Source organism: Perognathus longimembris, chromosome 17 (assembly GCF_023159225.1).
Source record: "Perognathus longimembris pacificus isolate PPM17 chromosome 17, ASM2315922v1, whole genome shotgun sequence".
Classification (NCBI taxonomy): Eukaryota; Metazoa; Chordata; class Mammalia; order Rodentia; family Heteromyidae; genus Perognathus; species Perognathus longimembris.
In genome coordinates, this window is record NC_063177.1 from 21,899,532 (window position 1) to 21,912,997 (window position 13,466).

At 39.3% G+C, this 13,466-nt stretch overlaps 1 protein-coding gene across 2 annotated transcripts in view; it reads right to left on the minus strand.

The window, feature by feature from the left end:
• The window catches only part of Myo1d (myosin ID), a 338,468-nt gene that overhangs the window by 174,213 nt on the left and 150,789 nt on the right, over positions 1-13,466 (minus strand). For both annotated transcript variants that reach the window (XM_048365802.1, XM_048365804.1), the window contains exon 16: positions 7,120-7,327. In XM_048365802.1, coding sequence (XP_048221759.1) covers positions 7,120-7,327 — 208 coding nt within the window. The remainder of the gene's footprint in view (positions 1-7,119; positions 7,328-13,466) is intronic.

Consider the following 13,466-nt stretch of genomic DNA (forward strand, 5'->3'; position numbering starts at 1 on the left):
TTAAAAGCTTTGTGCAGCGAAAACAAGCAACTCACCAAGCTGCAGAAGACTATGTGCACTATAGCGAGGAAACAGAATATTATAAGTCATAATAAAAAATTATAACCAAGCCAGAGTCTGGCAGCTCCAACTAGCAGTTATTAATGAAGGGCCCTAACAGAACAGGAGTGTGTTGACCCAGGTGCTTTGAGAAGACAAGTCTCGAGCCAGCATTTTCTGCCTTGTTAGTAAATATTTACATACCTACTCTAAAATTCAAGCTACATCTAAATTTAATTCTGTCCCATGCTGCACTGCTTGCTAGTTATTCATGGGCTATGTGTAAGCAGGGAAAGGGCTTTCCGGAAAAATGGGAAGGGCTTTTTTTGGTAACCTCAGGGACTGTCTGTAGAAAACTTTGTTTCCTGTATTTATCATAGGAAGTCAATTGTATCTATCAACTTTAGTGACAAACTGCTATAACATCAATGATCCATTTCTGATGTGTATATATGGTTTACAAAATACAGATTAAGTTACAGGGAGGGGGATGAGATTGATTGGAATACATCATAAACATAGTTAAGGATTTGGAAACCTTTTGGCATCTCTTCTCAGGAGTCTCTTCTGAGTCCCCAGGGCAGTCACTGCCTAGACTATAGAGCATCACAACCACTCCATCTCCCTGATTTGAATGCTAACACATCTCCCTCCTGATTAGATTACCAGCTCCTTATGGGTGGAACCTGGTATTATTTATTTGCATTTTCCTGTTCAGTAACAATGAACCAATTCATTATTCATTTAAAAGTGCTTCACGAGCTTAGGAGTAGAGTCTGTAGAGTCCTTTAAATATAGGATCATATCATCAGCATGAATCACCTTTATGCCTTTCTCTTGCCTTATTGCTCTTCCTAGGAATTCTAGTACTATATTGAAAATGAGCAGAGAAAGTGGACATACTTGTCTTGCTTCTGATTTTGGAGGAAATTGATTTTAGCTTTTCACCATTAAGTATGATGTCACAGTTGAGGATTGCTCCATCTATTCACAGTTTCTCTACAAACTAAACTCTCAAAGAATCAAAAACCCAATTAATGAATGGGTAAATGAGTTAACCAGAGATTTCTCAGAAATAAAAATGGCCAATGAATATATGAAGAAATGCTCAACACCTGTCTATAAGGGAAATACAAATGAAAACAACACTGAGATTCTATCTTACTCCTGTTAGAATGCTACCATCAAGAATACAATCAATAACAGATGCTGGTGAGGAGGTGGAAGAAAAGGAACCCTAATATGGTGTTGGTGGGAATGCAAACTTGTTCAACTACTCTGGAAAGCAGTTTGGAGATTCCTAAAAAAAAAAAAAAAAAAAAGTAAACATAGAACTCACCCTATGGGGCTGGGAATATGGCCTAGTGGTAAAGTGCTTGTCTCGTATACATGAAGCCCTGGGTTCGATTCCTTAGCACCACATATATAGAAAAAGCCAGAAGTGGTACTGTGGCTCAAGAGGTAGAGTGCTAGCCTTGAGCAAAAAGAAGCCAGGGACAGTGAGTGCTCAAGCCCTGAAGCCACGCCCCAGGACTGGCAAAAAAAAAAAAAAAAAAGAACTCACCTTACAATCCAGCAATTACACTTTTGGCTATTTATAAAAAAAGGACTACAAAGTAGGATATAGTAAAGCCCCCTGTATAACCATGTTTACTCCTGCAGTATTCACCAGAGCCAAGGTATGGAAATAGCCCAGATGCCCCCAACGGACAAATGGAACAAGAAAATGTGACATATATGCATGTATATATACATATACATATGCATATGCACATATACATACACACAAATATACACACACAATAAAAATTTGTTCATCCACTAGGAAGATTATATCATTTGCAAAGAAATGTATGATACTGGAGAAAATTACATTCTGTGAAGTGAGGCCTATAGAGACAAAGGATCCGTGCTTTCACTCATACGTGGAAGCTAGAATTTATAAATGTATAAGTCAATACATTGGGGTTGCATGCAAGTGTACTTATAAACAGGCGAGAATTCAAATGGTGTAATTTCTTAGAAAGATTCACAGTCCAACAAAATAAATACCAACAAACTGGTACTTGAAAAGGGGGGTGGGGGCTAAGGGGAGAGGAGCAGACAAATGAAAAGAGGAAAAGGGGAGAATGCAGTCATAAAATTCAATACCTATCCTACAAAATTAAGAAAATTGAGGGAAGGGGTGGGAGAGGTGGGGGAGAATGATAAAAGTGGTAACATTGATCAAGATGCACTGTATTCATAAACAGATTTGTTGAATGGTAGCACCTTTGTACATCTAAAGATAATAAAAGTATAATTAAAAGTAAAAGTGCATGAGCACATTCTTCTGCAATAGCCACATATCCTGGTGTTATAAGGACCACACACTGTTTCTTCTCATAAAAAGATATATAGTCAGGGCCACCATCTGATCAAAGGCACACTTCTTTCAACCCTCAGGCAAGATCAAGCTGCATATTCCTGACCATAAATATTCTTCATGAATAAAGTAAGGAGGGTCTGGCCCAGAAGCAATCTTACCTACTGCACAGTAATGCACTTCCCTCCTGTAATTCAGCTTATCCTTTGTTGACTGTTACCTAAATGCACCTTTCTTAACCTAATCTTTCAAAATTTACCAAAACAAATAGTACAACTTTTCTCCTGAAACACAGTCTCAGAATAAAGTAGTCACTGCCCGCTTTTCATTGCTGTACATGTCAAGAGCTGATTCTTCACTTTGAGCATCAATTTTTTTCTAATTGTATTAAAATATGTTTTAGTCCACATCTTTTAGATGTAAATGACTCAAACATCATCAGATGCCTACTGGGATTATTTCATGAAAGTATTTTGCTGACTCTCAGTCCACTTCCTTTCTTAGCAGAACAACATGGTCACCTTTGTAGCTGATTTTTTTTTTTTTTTTGCCAGTCCTGGGGCTTGGACTCAGGGCCTGACCACTGTGCCTGGCTTCTTTTTGCTCAAGGCTAGCACTCTGCCAACTTGAGCCACAGCGCCACTTCTGGTCTTTTCTATATATGTGGTGCCGAGGAATCGAACCCAGGGCTTCATGTATACGAGGCAAGCACTCTTGCTACTAGGCCATATTACCAGCCCCACCTTTGTGGCTGATTTTACAAACTTCTCTGCAGGTCTGAGTCATACCTGTTGTGCTAAATGATGTCACAATGGTGTTAAGCACATAGTGGTCAAGGTTATTTGGGGGAGGCAAGACTATTGGGTTAGTGTGTTCAAATCCTGGTTCTGGTAATGGCATTCATCATCTGTGTGACCTCCACTGAATTGTATAATCACTCAGTGGCTTTAGTTACCTTATTTGCTAAGTGCAAATAATAATAGATATTCATTCAAAAGTTCTTGAAAAGATTTTATTAAGGATTGAGGCATGGCTCAAATGGTATAGTGGTTGCCTAGAAACTGTGAAGTCCTATGTTTAAATTCCAGTACCACCATTACCACTAAAAGATCAAAACTAAACAAAAAGATTTAGCTCATATATGTAGCGTAATTAAAAGTATGCCTATCAATCAGTAAATATTAGCTATCACTCTGACAGGGTCTTTTGTTATTATTTTGTTATCAATATTACATATACATAATTATTTTTCTTTTAGTATGATAAATAAAACATTTTATTGGTTTTACAAAGAAGCTAGTGTGCCTTATTTGAAAATAATGTAAATGACCCTGTGGCTTCATGTCTCCACTAGACAAATTTGCATAATAAACACATTAGGGCATAGGATAAATGATAAAACCAAAGAGATACAATTTTTAGAAGTGACTATATTTACACTTTTTCTTGTGGCTAAATTATAAAATAACTATACTCAGATCCTGAGATATATGAACCACCTTTAAATATGTCACAAAAATCATACTACTTAATTACATTATTAGCTGGGTGCTGCGGGCTCATGTCTCTGATCCTAGCTATTCAGAGACTGAGATCTGACAATTTTGGTTTGTAGCCAGCCCAGGCAGGAGTGTCTGTGAGACTTAATTCCAAGTAACCACAAAAAGCTGGAAGCAGAGCTGTGGCTCATGTGGAAGAGTGCTAACCTTTAGCGCAAAAGCTCAGGGATAGTGCCCAGGCCCTGAGTTCAAGCCCCAGGACTGGTAAAAAAAAATACACCATTAATTATTGTGATGTAACAAGTTTCTGGGATATATTTAGGCAGAACCTCAAATCAACTGAGGGTTGAATGCCAACTGCCAGAAACCTTTGGCCATAGTAAGAACTGTACTTGGATGAATGTAGTGTGCATCTCTCTCATGTGTCTCAACAGGCCCTGACCATCTGAGAAGAGACAGCTTCCATCAACTGGGATCAGAATTATCAATCTTACATTACATTATAATCTTATGTTGTATGCATAGTCAGTATATGAAGATAAAGCTATTTTAATTTAGAAAAGGAAATGTAAACCAATTGTTGGTGATTCTTATTTAAAATATTGTGAATATTTTTCCTAATTTCCCACAAAATTCCTATAAGTATACCCCAAAAGTGAAAACACTCTTTACATTGAAATTCAGGAGACTTATGACACAATTCTAGAGGCTTGGAGAACTTTTCATAAGTATCAAGGCCTGTGGAGTTGGTCTAATAAAACCCCAATCAGTAGATCACATATATCATACCTTAGGATAGTTAGTAGGAGCGGAGACCTTTTTCCCATAGTCCATTGTCTTCTGGCGCAGAAATTTGAGACCTAGCTTACAGAAAAGATGGGGAAGCTTTCCATCTACTACATGGCAGATCATTAGAGATTCTACCAGTCACCAAGTAGACTGACTTCAGAGGAGGGTGACTGCAGAGTTTATTATCCATACAGGCCATTCTTATGAGAGTACCTGGGGTATGATCAATAGTTATGCCAGGCAACAGTCACCTAGCAGCTTATCCTAATCAAACTGAGGGAATATTATGCTGATTCAGGGCCTAACTCTGAGCTTGAATCGATCTCTTGGATAGGTATAGAGAAAGAAAATCTTAAACAGACCTTAAAAACAACATCAAAACCATCGTGGGTTAAGTGGTAAAGACAGGTAAAGGACTTGACAATGGAGAACAGATGTATGAAAATAATTTACTGTGGCAGGCAGAGAACTGATTTATGAGCATTTTTGAGAATGAAATAGAACCAAACAAAGGCAATAATGGAAAAGCAATTAATGTAAGAAAACTGAGAATCATACAGAATTTAGTATTTTAGTTTAAAATTTGTTCAGAGTTCCAGGCAAAATAGAAAGAAACCAAAACCCAGAAAGACCTTGGCAATTTGAAGGACAGAGGTTAACTTCTATTGGTTGTACATTCTATAATCACTTGGCTAGGGAAACTAATGTCAACAAATGTGAAGAGAGTTTCATTCTGTTATAGAAAAGTCAGCAAAAACAAATGCTATTTATATATACCAACAGTGCCATATAGAAAATACAGTGAATTCAAACTAGCAAGAAAACAGTAAAATATTTAGGAATTAATAAAGCCTTTATGTCTAAAGGTCAATGAAGATTTAAGTGAACCTGTTTTATACTCTTAATAAGGTAATTTAACATTGTAAAAACATTAATCCGAATCTATAAATTCAATGTAATTCTAATAAAACATTATTGCATTTACTGAACCTATTACACCTCAAATTTATATTGTAGAATAAAGGTCTATTAATCCATCTTAATAAAGGAAAGAAGAGAAGATGAATTTATCCTACCATATGCTAAGCCAAAATACAACATAAAACTGTGTGGCATTAATATAAAACCTGGAAAACAGAAAAATGGAACAAAGCACCTAGAGACAGGCAAAAGACAGAAAATATATGACAAGAGTGACACCAACAATCAATGGGAAACAGAACAGACTGTCCAATGTGAAAAGACTAGCTACATGGGGAGAAATAAAACTGGATCTTTATATAAAATCACAAGTGAATTCTAAATGAATTAAAGACCTAAATGCAAGAGGCACAATGATTTAGTTCACTGAAGAAAATACAGGGGGATATCTTTGTGACCTAGAAACAAGGGAAAGTCTTCTTAAAATTCCAATGCAGACGTACAAGGAAAAAAACGATTATGCCAAAATTAAGGATTTTGTTCAACAGAGTACATTATGAATATAGTTCATTGAAAATGCACATGGACTAGAATATATTTATGAATATATAATCACTGTCTAGAATATACAAGCATTTTCAACTAATAAGAAAATTTTAAGTCTAGTAGAAAAATGAATAATAAGTATGAACAGGCAGTTTACCAGAAAACCCCAAAAACAAACAAGCATTAATGAAATGCTCATATTCAATAGTGATCAGGGAAACTGCAAGTAAAAAAAAAGTGCCATCCCACTAAACTTATTAGATTATCTGATAAAATGTACACAGCAGTACTGGTGGATGTGGAGCACAGTCTCCTTCCTATGTAGCTGGTGGTTGCACAAGGAGGCATCCATTCTGAAGAGGAATATGGCACTATTTATACCAATTAGATATACAGGTTTTGCTATGACCCAGTAACTTTACTCTTAGGCATTTATCCCAAGGAATCCTCACAGAGATATATGATATAAAAATATGCATGTGATTTTTTGCATGGTTAGCATGGAAGCTATGAGGACAGACATAGGGAATGAACGAACTCATGAATGAAATGAGAAGGGGGCCTTGCACAGATCCATGATGGCAGGTGCAAGTTAATGAGATGTGGAACTCGTGACTATGCCTGAAGTGTGGTGGTGGTGGTGTAATGATGGATTACAAGGCAGTCACAGACATGTTGGCACAACTTTTTAATTTACACAGTTGTGAGGGAAAAAAAAGCTGACTACAAAATAAAAAAGTCATATGCTCTAGATATGTCTTTAACTTTAAATAGAAGAAGACAAAATGTCTTCAGAATTTTGGGTATAATTTCAAACATAGGCAGTCAAGTTTGAATGTATGAGGGCCACACCATACACATAGATATACAAAATAAACCATCCAGGAACATTTCTTGAAATAAAAAAATTCAAAAGTTCAGAAACATAAAAGGAAGAATTTACATAAAAAATAAAATTACCTTTTGTAGGAAGAGGACAATCCTTACAAGCATCTGGGCCCGGAGTTCTTCCAACGTAAACAATGTGCGAGGTGTTCTGATGAAAATTTTGGTCTTTCCATAAGCTACATCATCTTGAAAACCACATCGTTCTATCAGTTTCTTGACAGCCTCTTTGTCTGAAGGAAGGTCATGGTTTGGCCAGGTGAATTCAGAGATCATCTTATACCTAAGTAAAAAAAAAAAATACAGAAAAAATTAGAGGAGAAAAACTATTCAATAAAATTAAAGAAACCTCATGGGAATAAAACAAAACCTCCTTCAAGAAACAAAAACAAAAAAACCAGTAGTATTAAGGGACTTGAGGTAAAGTTCTGTTAGCTTGGCAAAGCAAAACTACCTTAGAAAACTGCTAATAGAAGTGAATTTCATTAGCCCAATAAAGGATATGTGCTCCCCAAAAGTCTTAAAAAATTATAGCTTATTAAAAATTTACAGCAATGATCATTTGTAATTGAGTGACCTTGGAAGTTTTCTCTTAATACAGTGAGACTATCAGTGGCAAATATGTGAGGAAGGAACAAACCTGACACATTTATAAACAACATGACTATCTTAAAGGGCAGCAATCAGATCTGTGGATAAACTCTTATAAACTAAAAGATAATTAAGCAGTGTTGCTGCACTTAAGATCCATATACAGAATTAATCGCCTTTCAACACACATACAGCTTCTTGCTCTGTGGGTCCTTCAAGAGAGCTTACCAAATGGCAGCCTGCTTTGTGAGGGCCACAAAGACAGAAGTCACAGTCACAGTATCAATTCACATTCTACTTTGTTAGAAGCCATTACTAGGTCCAGCCTACACTTACGGGGATTATACAAGGCTTCAATACCAGGAGGTGGATGTTATGGCATCTTGGAATCCTGCCTGCCTCAGTGGGTTTCTCCTGCCCCCTGCCTCCCCAACAGAGTTGTTCAACAGATTCAGTCAAATTAAGTACTTTAAAAATATTGTATCTGATTTTTTTCTTTTTTGCCAGCCCTGGGGCATGGACTCAGGGCCTTAGCACTGTCCCTGGCTTCTCTTTGCTCAAGGCTAACACTTGAGACACAGTGCCACTTCTGGCTTTTTCTGTGTAAGTGTTGAGGAATTGAACCCAGGGCTTTGTGCATACAAGGCAAGCACTCTACTGCTAAGCCACATTCCCAGCCTCATCTGAAGTTTTAAGTCACTGTGAGAAAGCCTTTCTTTATACCAAGGATGTAATTTGCTCATATTTTCTTCTGGTACATTTCATTTTCACTTTTTATTTTTGCAAGTCCTGGGCCTTGGACTCAGGGCCTGAGCACTGTCCCTGGCTTCTTTTTGCTCAAGGCTAGCACTCTGTCATCTTGAGCCACAGCGCCACTTCTGGCCATCTATATATGTGGTGCTGGGGAATCGAACCCAGGGTTTCATGTATACAAGGCAAGCACTCTTGCCACTAGGCCATATTCCCAGTCCTTCATTTTCACTTTTCTTTCTTTTTTTTTTTGGCCAGTCCTGGGGCTTGGACTCAGGGCCTGAGCACTGTCCCTGGCTTCTTTTTGCTCAAGGCTAGCACTCTGCCACTTGAGCCACAGCACCACTTCTGGCCATTTTCTGTATATGTGGTGCTGGGGAATCAAACCCAGGGCCTCATGTATATGAGGCAGGCATTCTTGCCACTAGGTCATATCCCATAGCCCCTCATTTTCACTTTTCATAATACTTTTATTAGCATATATTTATTCTATAAAATGGGCCTGTGGCGCTGGTGGGCAATACCAGCACAGCAGGGACACCTGGACCTGATCACACGCCACCCCCAGAAGCGGAGGCGCAGTCTGAGGGCGCTAACCCTCGCCTGTACAGTTGATCCCACTGGGCCCCACACATACCACCCCCCTACAGCTGACTCATGGGAGGGCGCAAGCACAACCCAACAACCTGGGGCTCGCTCTGGTAGGCGTACCCTGCTCAGGTGGATGGGGCCACAGTGGCAGCGCCGTTGTAGTGGGTGCACAGCAGGTGGGCGGGGTTTCTGGCGACAGTGCCCACTCTGGTAGGCGTACCCCGCTCAGGTGGGGGGGGGGTCACAGCGGCAGTGCCTGCTCTGGTAGGTGCGCCTACACAGGAGGGCAGAGCTCTCCATCGGCCTGTGCACACTCAGTTTAGTGCATTTCGCACAAGTGGATGGGCCGCACCTCAACAACACCGGTCCCGGAGCGGTCCACACAGGAAGACGAACTGCCTGAGTGGTGAGCTCCTCTGACCAAGATACAGAGTGGAAAAGAACCAAAGAAGAGATAAGCCTCCATGCCACGCTGAATCAGCGACCAGCAAACCCCCAACAGGGGCACGCTAGGGTCAGCACAGCACAGCGGCAGGACACTGTCCTGCAGAGAAAGACACAGAACCTACCGGCCCCCAAGGGCAGGGAGAGCGACCACCTCATCAACAACCGAGAAGGTCACGCTCACCCATATGGAAGCAAGGTTCAACAGCCAAACCCAATTCCAGAGCCAGGATACCAGGGTACAAGGCTCCCACTGACGGACCAGCGGGAACCAGCACAAAACCAAACCAGGGAAGCCACCACAGATCTCCAGATGCGCAAATCACAAAGAAATGTAACACAGTTCATCAAAGGGCAAGCCAACTCACCAGCTCCAAAAAGCAGCACGACTGAAGAGGAGATGGATAATAAAAAAGCAAATGAGGCCATGTTAACAGAAATGATGGAAAGCATCAGAAACGAAATCAGAAAACAATTCCAGGAGTTCAGAGTGGAAGTCTCGAAGGACATCCAGGAAGCCAAGAAAGAAATGGAAGCAAAAATGGATACAGTGCAAACCTCCGTTAAAGAAGACCTTAACATCCTGAGAAGTGAAATGCATGAAAAAATAGATTTAAAATACAACTCTTTAAAGGAAGAAATTTCCACGATCAGAGATGATTTGACAACCATAAATAGCTCTCTGACATCCATAAACTCCACAATTGAATCCACAGCACAAAGAGTTGACCATATGGAATCCAGAATCTCTTGCTTGGACGATGAAGCAGCCGACAACAACCAGAAAATTACCACACTCCAAGAAACGGTGAAGCTTCAGGGCAGATTAATCCAGGAACTAATGGACAAAGACAAGAGATATAATCTGCATATAATTGGAATAGAAGAAGGAGCCGAATAGCAGAGCAGAGGGCTTCATCATATTTTCAATAAAGATATTGCAGAAAACTTCCCTGATCTCACAAGGAACCCCATCCAGGTAACCGAAGCCTATAGGACACCTGGCCGGCCAGACCCCAGAAAAGCCACCCCAAGGCACATAATGTTCAAGACTTCAGATCTCAAGAATAAAGAGCAAATTCTGAATGCAGCCAAAACTAAGAAAGAAATTTTCTACAATGGGAAGAGGATTCGAATAACAGCAGACCTCTCCACACAAACCTACCATGCGCGAAGTGAGTGGAAGAACACCATCCAAGTTCTACCTGCCAACAATATGCAACCTAGGATTAAATATCCAGCAAAATTGGAGTTCACATTCAAAGGGAAAACCAGATCTTTCCATAGCAAAGAGGATCTAAAGGAGTATGTGAATAAAAAAACAGCCCTACAGCGAATTCTAAGAGGGGAATCCCACCCAACAGAGATCGTACAGGACACACAGACAGAAACAGAAACAGAAAGAGCAGCTCACTAAAGACAAGAAAAAAAAAAAAGAGGAAAAAACAGCCCAACAAGAAAATGGAAGGAGAAAAAACTCTCTTATCCTTGATCTCTTTGAATATAAATGGTATAAACTCTCCGATAAAGAGGAGCAGACTGGCAGAATGGATCCGCAAACAAAAAGTTGACATCTGTTGTCTACAAGAGACCCACCTTACAGCAAGGGACAAAAACAGGCTCCGAATGAAAGGATGGAGCAAGATCTTCCAAGCAAATGCACCTACCAAAACGGCAGGTGTAGCCATCCTGATCTCAGACAAGCTGGACTTTTCATTAAAATCAACTCAAAAAGACAAAGAAGGCACAAACAAAATCACAGTAATGCTACCAGCACAACAATGTTCATCGCAGCACAATTTGTCATAGCGAGAATCTGGAACCAACCCAGATGCCCCTCAGTAGACGAATGGATCAGGAAAATGTGGTACATATACACAATGGAATTTTATGCCTCTATCAGAAAGAATGACATTGTCCCATTTGTAAGGAAATGGAAGGACTTGGAAAAAGTTATACTAAGTGAAGTGAGCCAGACCCAAAGAAACATGGACTCTATGGTCTCCCTTATTGGGAATAATTAGTACAGGTTTAGGTAAGTCATAGCAGAGCATCACAAGGCCCAATAGCTATACCCTTATGAACACATAAGATGATGCTAAGTGAAATGAACTCCATGTTATGGAAACAATTGTTATATCACAGTTGTAACTACTTTCAACGTCCCATGTGTATCTGTAGCTTCTATTATTGATGATGTTCTTGTATCACATTCCTGTGGTTGTACCTACACTATCTCTGTAATCTTATCTGAGTATACTGGAAACCGTGTATACTGGTATTGGATGCAGGAACCTGAAAGGGAATACCAAATTTGAGAGACACAGGGTAAAAAAAGACAAACAACTACAAAAGCAATACTTGCAAAACTGTTTGGTGTAAGTGAACTGAACACCTCCGGGGGGAGGGGGAAGGGAAAGGGGGAGGAGGAAGGGGGGTATGAGGGACAAGGTAACAAACAGTACAAGAAATGTATCCACTGCCTAACGTATGAAACTGTAACCTCTCTGTACATCAGTTTGATAATAAAAATTTGAAGAAAAAAAAAGACAAAAAAGGACACTACATTTTAATACAAGGAAAAATCCAGAATCAAGACATCACGGTGATAAATGTATACTCACCGAACAAAAGAGGCCACACATATGTCAAGCAAATTCTCACAGAATTACAGAACAAGATAGATGCAAACACAATCATAGTGGGAGACTTTAATACCCCACTCTCTCCAAGAGACAGATCCAACACCCAGAGGATCAGCAAGGGAGCTGAGGACCTAAGTAACACCATATCCCAAATGGATCTGACAGGTCTATACAGAATCTTCCACCCTACAGAGACCCAATACACCTTCTTCTCAGCAGCCCATGGATCATACTCCAAAATAGACCATGTCATAGCCCACACAAAGAACCTTAGCAAATACAAAAGTATTGACGCCATCCCATGTATTATATCTGATCACAGTGGATTAAAGGTAACCCTCAATAACAACGGTTACCACAGAAGCTATACACATTCTTGGAGGCTAAACCCCACACTGTTATCCAATACATGGGCCACAGACCAAATTAAAGATGAAATCAATGAATTCATAAGCCACAATGACAATGAAAATACATCACAAAGAAACCTATGGGACACAGCTAGAGGGCAAGATCATTGCCCTCAGCACTCACATTAAAAGAATGGAAACAGAGCAGGTGAATAACCTCACGATGAAACTAAAACAACTGGAGAAACAAGAAATGACCGAATCTAAAATGACAAGGAAGAGAGAGATCACAAAGATTAAAGAAGAGATAAATCTGATTGAAAATAGAAAGACCATTCAACAAATAAATAAGACTAAAAGCTGGTTCTTTGAGAAAATAAATAAAATTGACAGACCCCTCGCAAGACTTACAAAAAAAAGTAGAAGAGACTCATATACATAAAATCAGGGACTCCACCGGAAAAATAACAACAAGTACACACGATATTCAAACAATCATAAGGAGCTATTTCTAGAACCTCTATTCAGTAAAAAACAATAATTTTACAGAAATGGATCAATTCTTAGAGAAGTATAAACTGCCCAAACTGAACCAAGAAGAAATAAATCAACTAAATAAACCAATAACTTACAGTGAGATACAGAGGGTAATCAAGAACGTCCCAACAAAGAAAAGCCCAGGCCCAGATGGATTCACCAACGAATTCTACAAAACCTTTAGTAAGGAGCTAATACCAATACTCCTCAAACTCTTCTATGAAAAAGAAACAGAGGGAGAAATCCCAAACTCATTCTATGAAGCTAATATCATACTTATTCCCAAACCAGGCAAAGACCCAACAAAAAAAGAACTACAGACCAATATCAATAATGAACACAGACGCAAAGCTCCTCAATAAAATATTAGCTAACAGGATCCAGAAACTGATCAAGAAAATTATACATCATGACCAAGTAGGCTTCATCCCACAGTCACAAGGATGGTTCAACATCCGTAAATCAATCAATGGAATTCACCACATAACCAGAACTAAAATCAAGAATCACATTG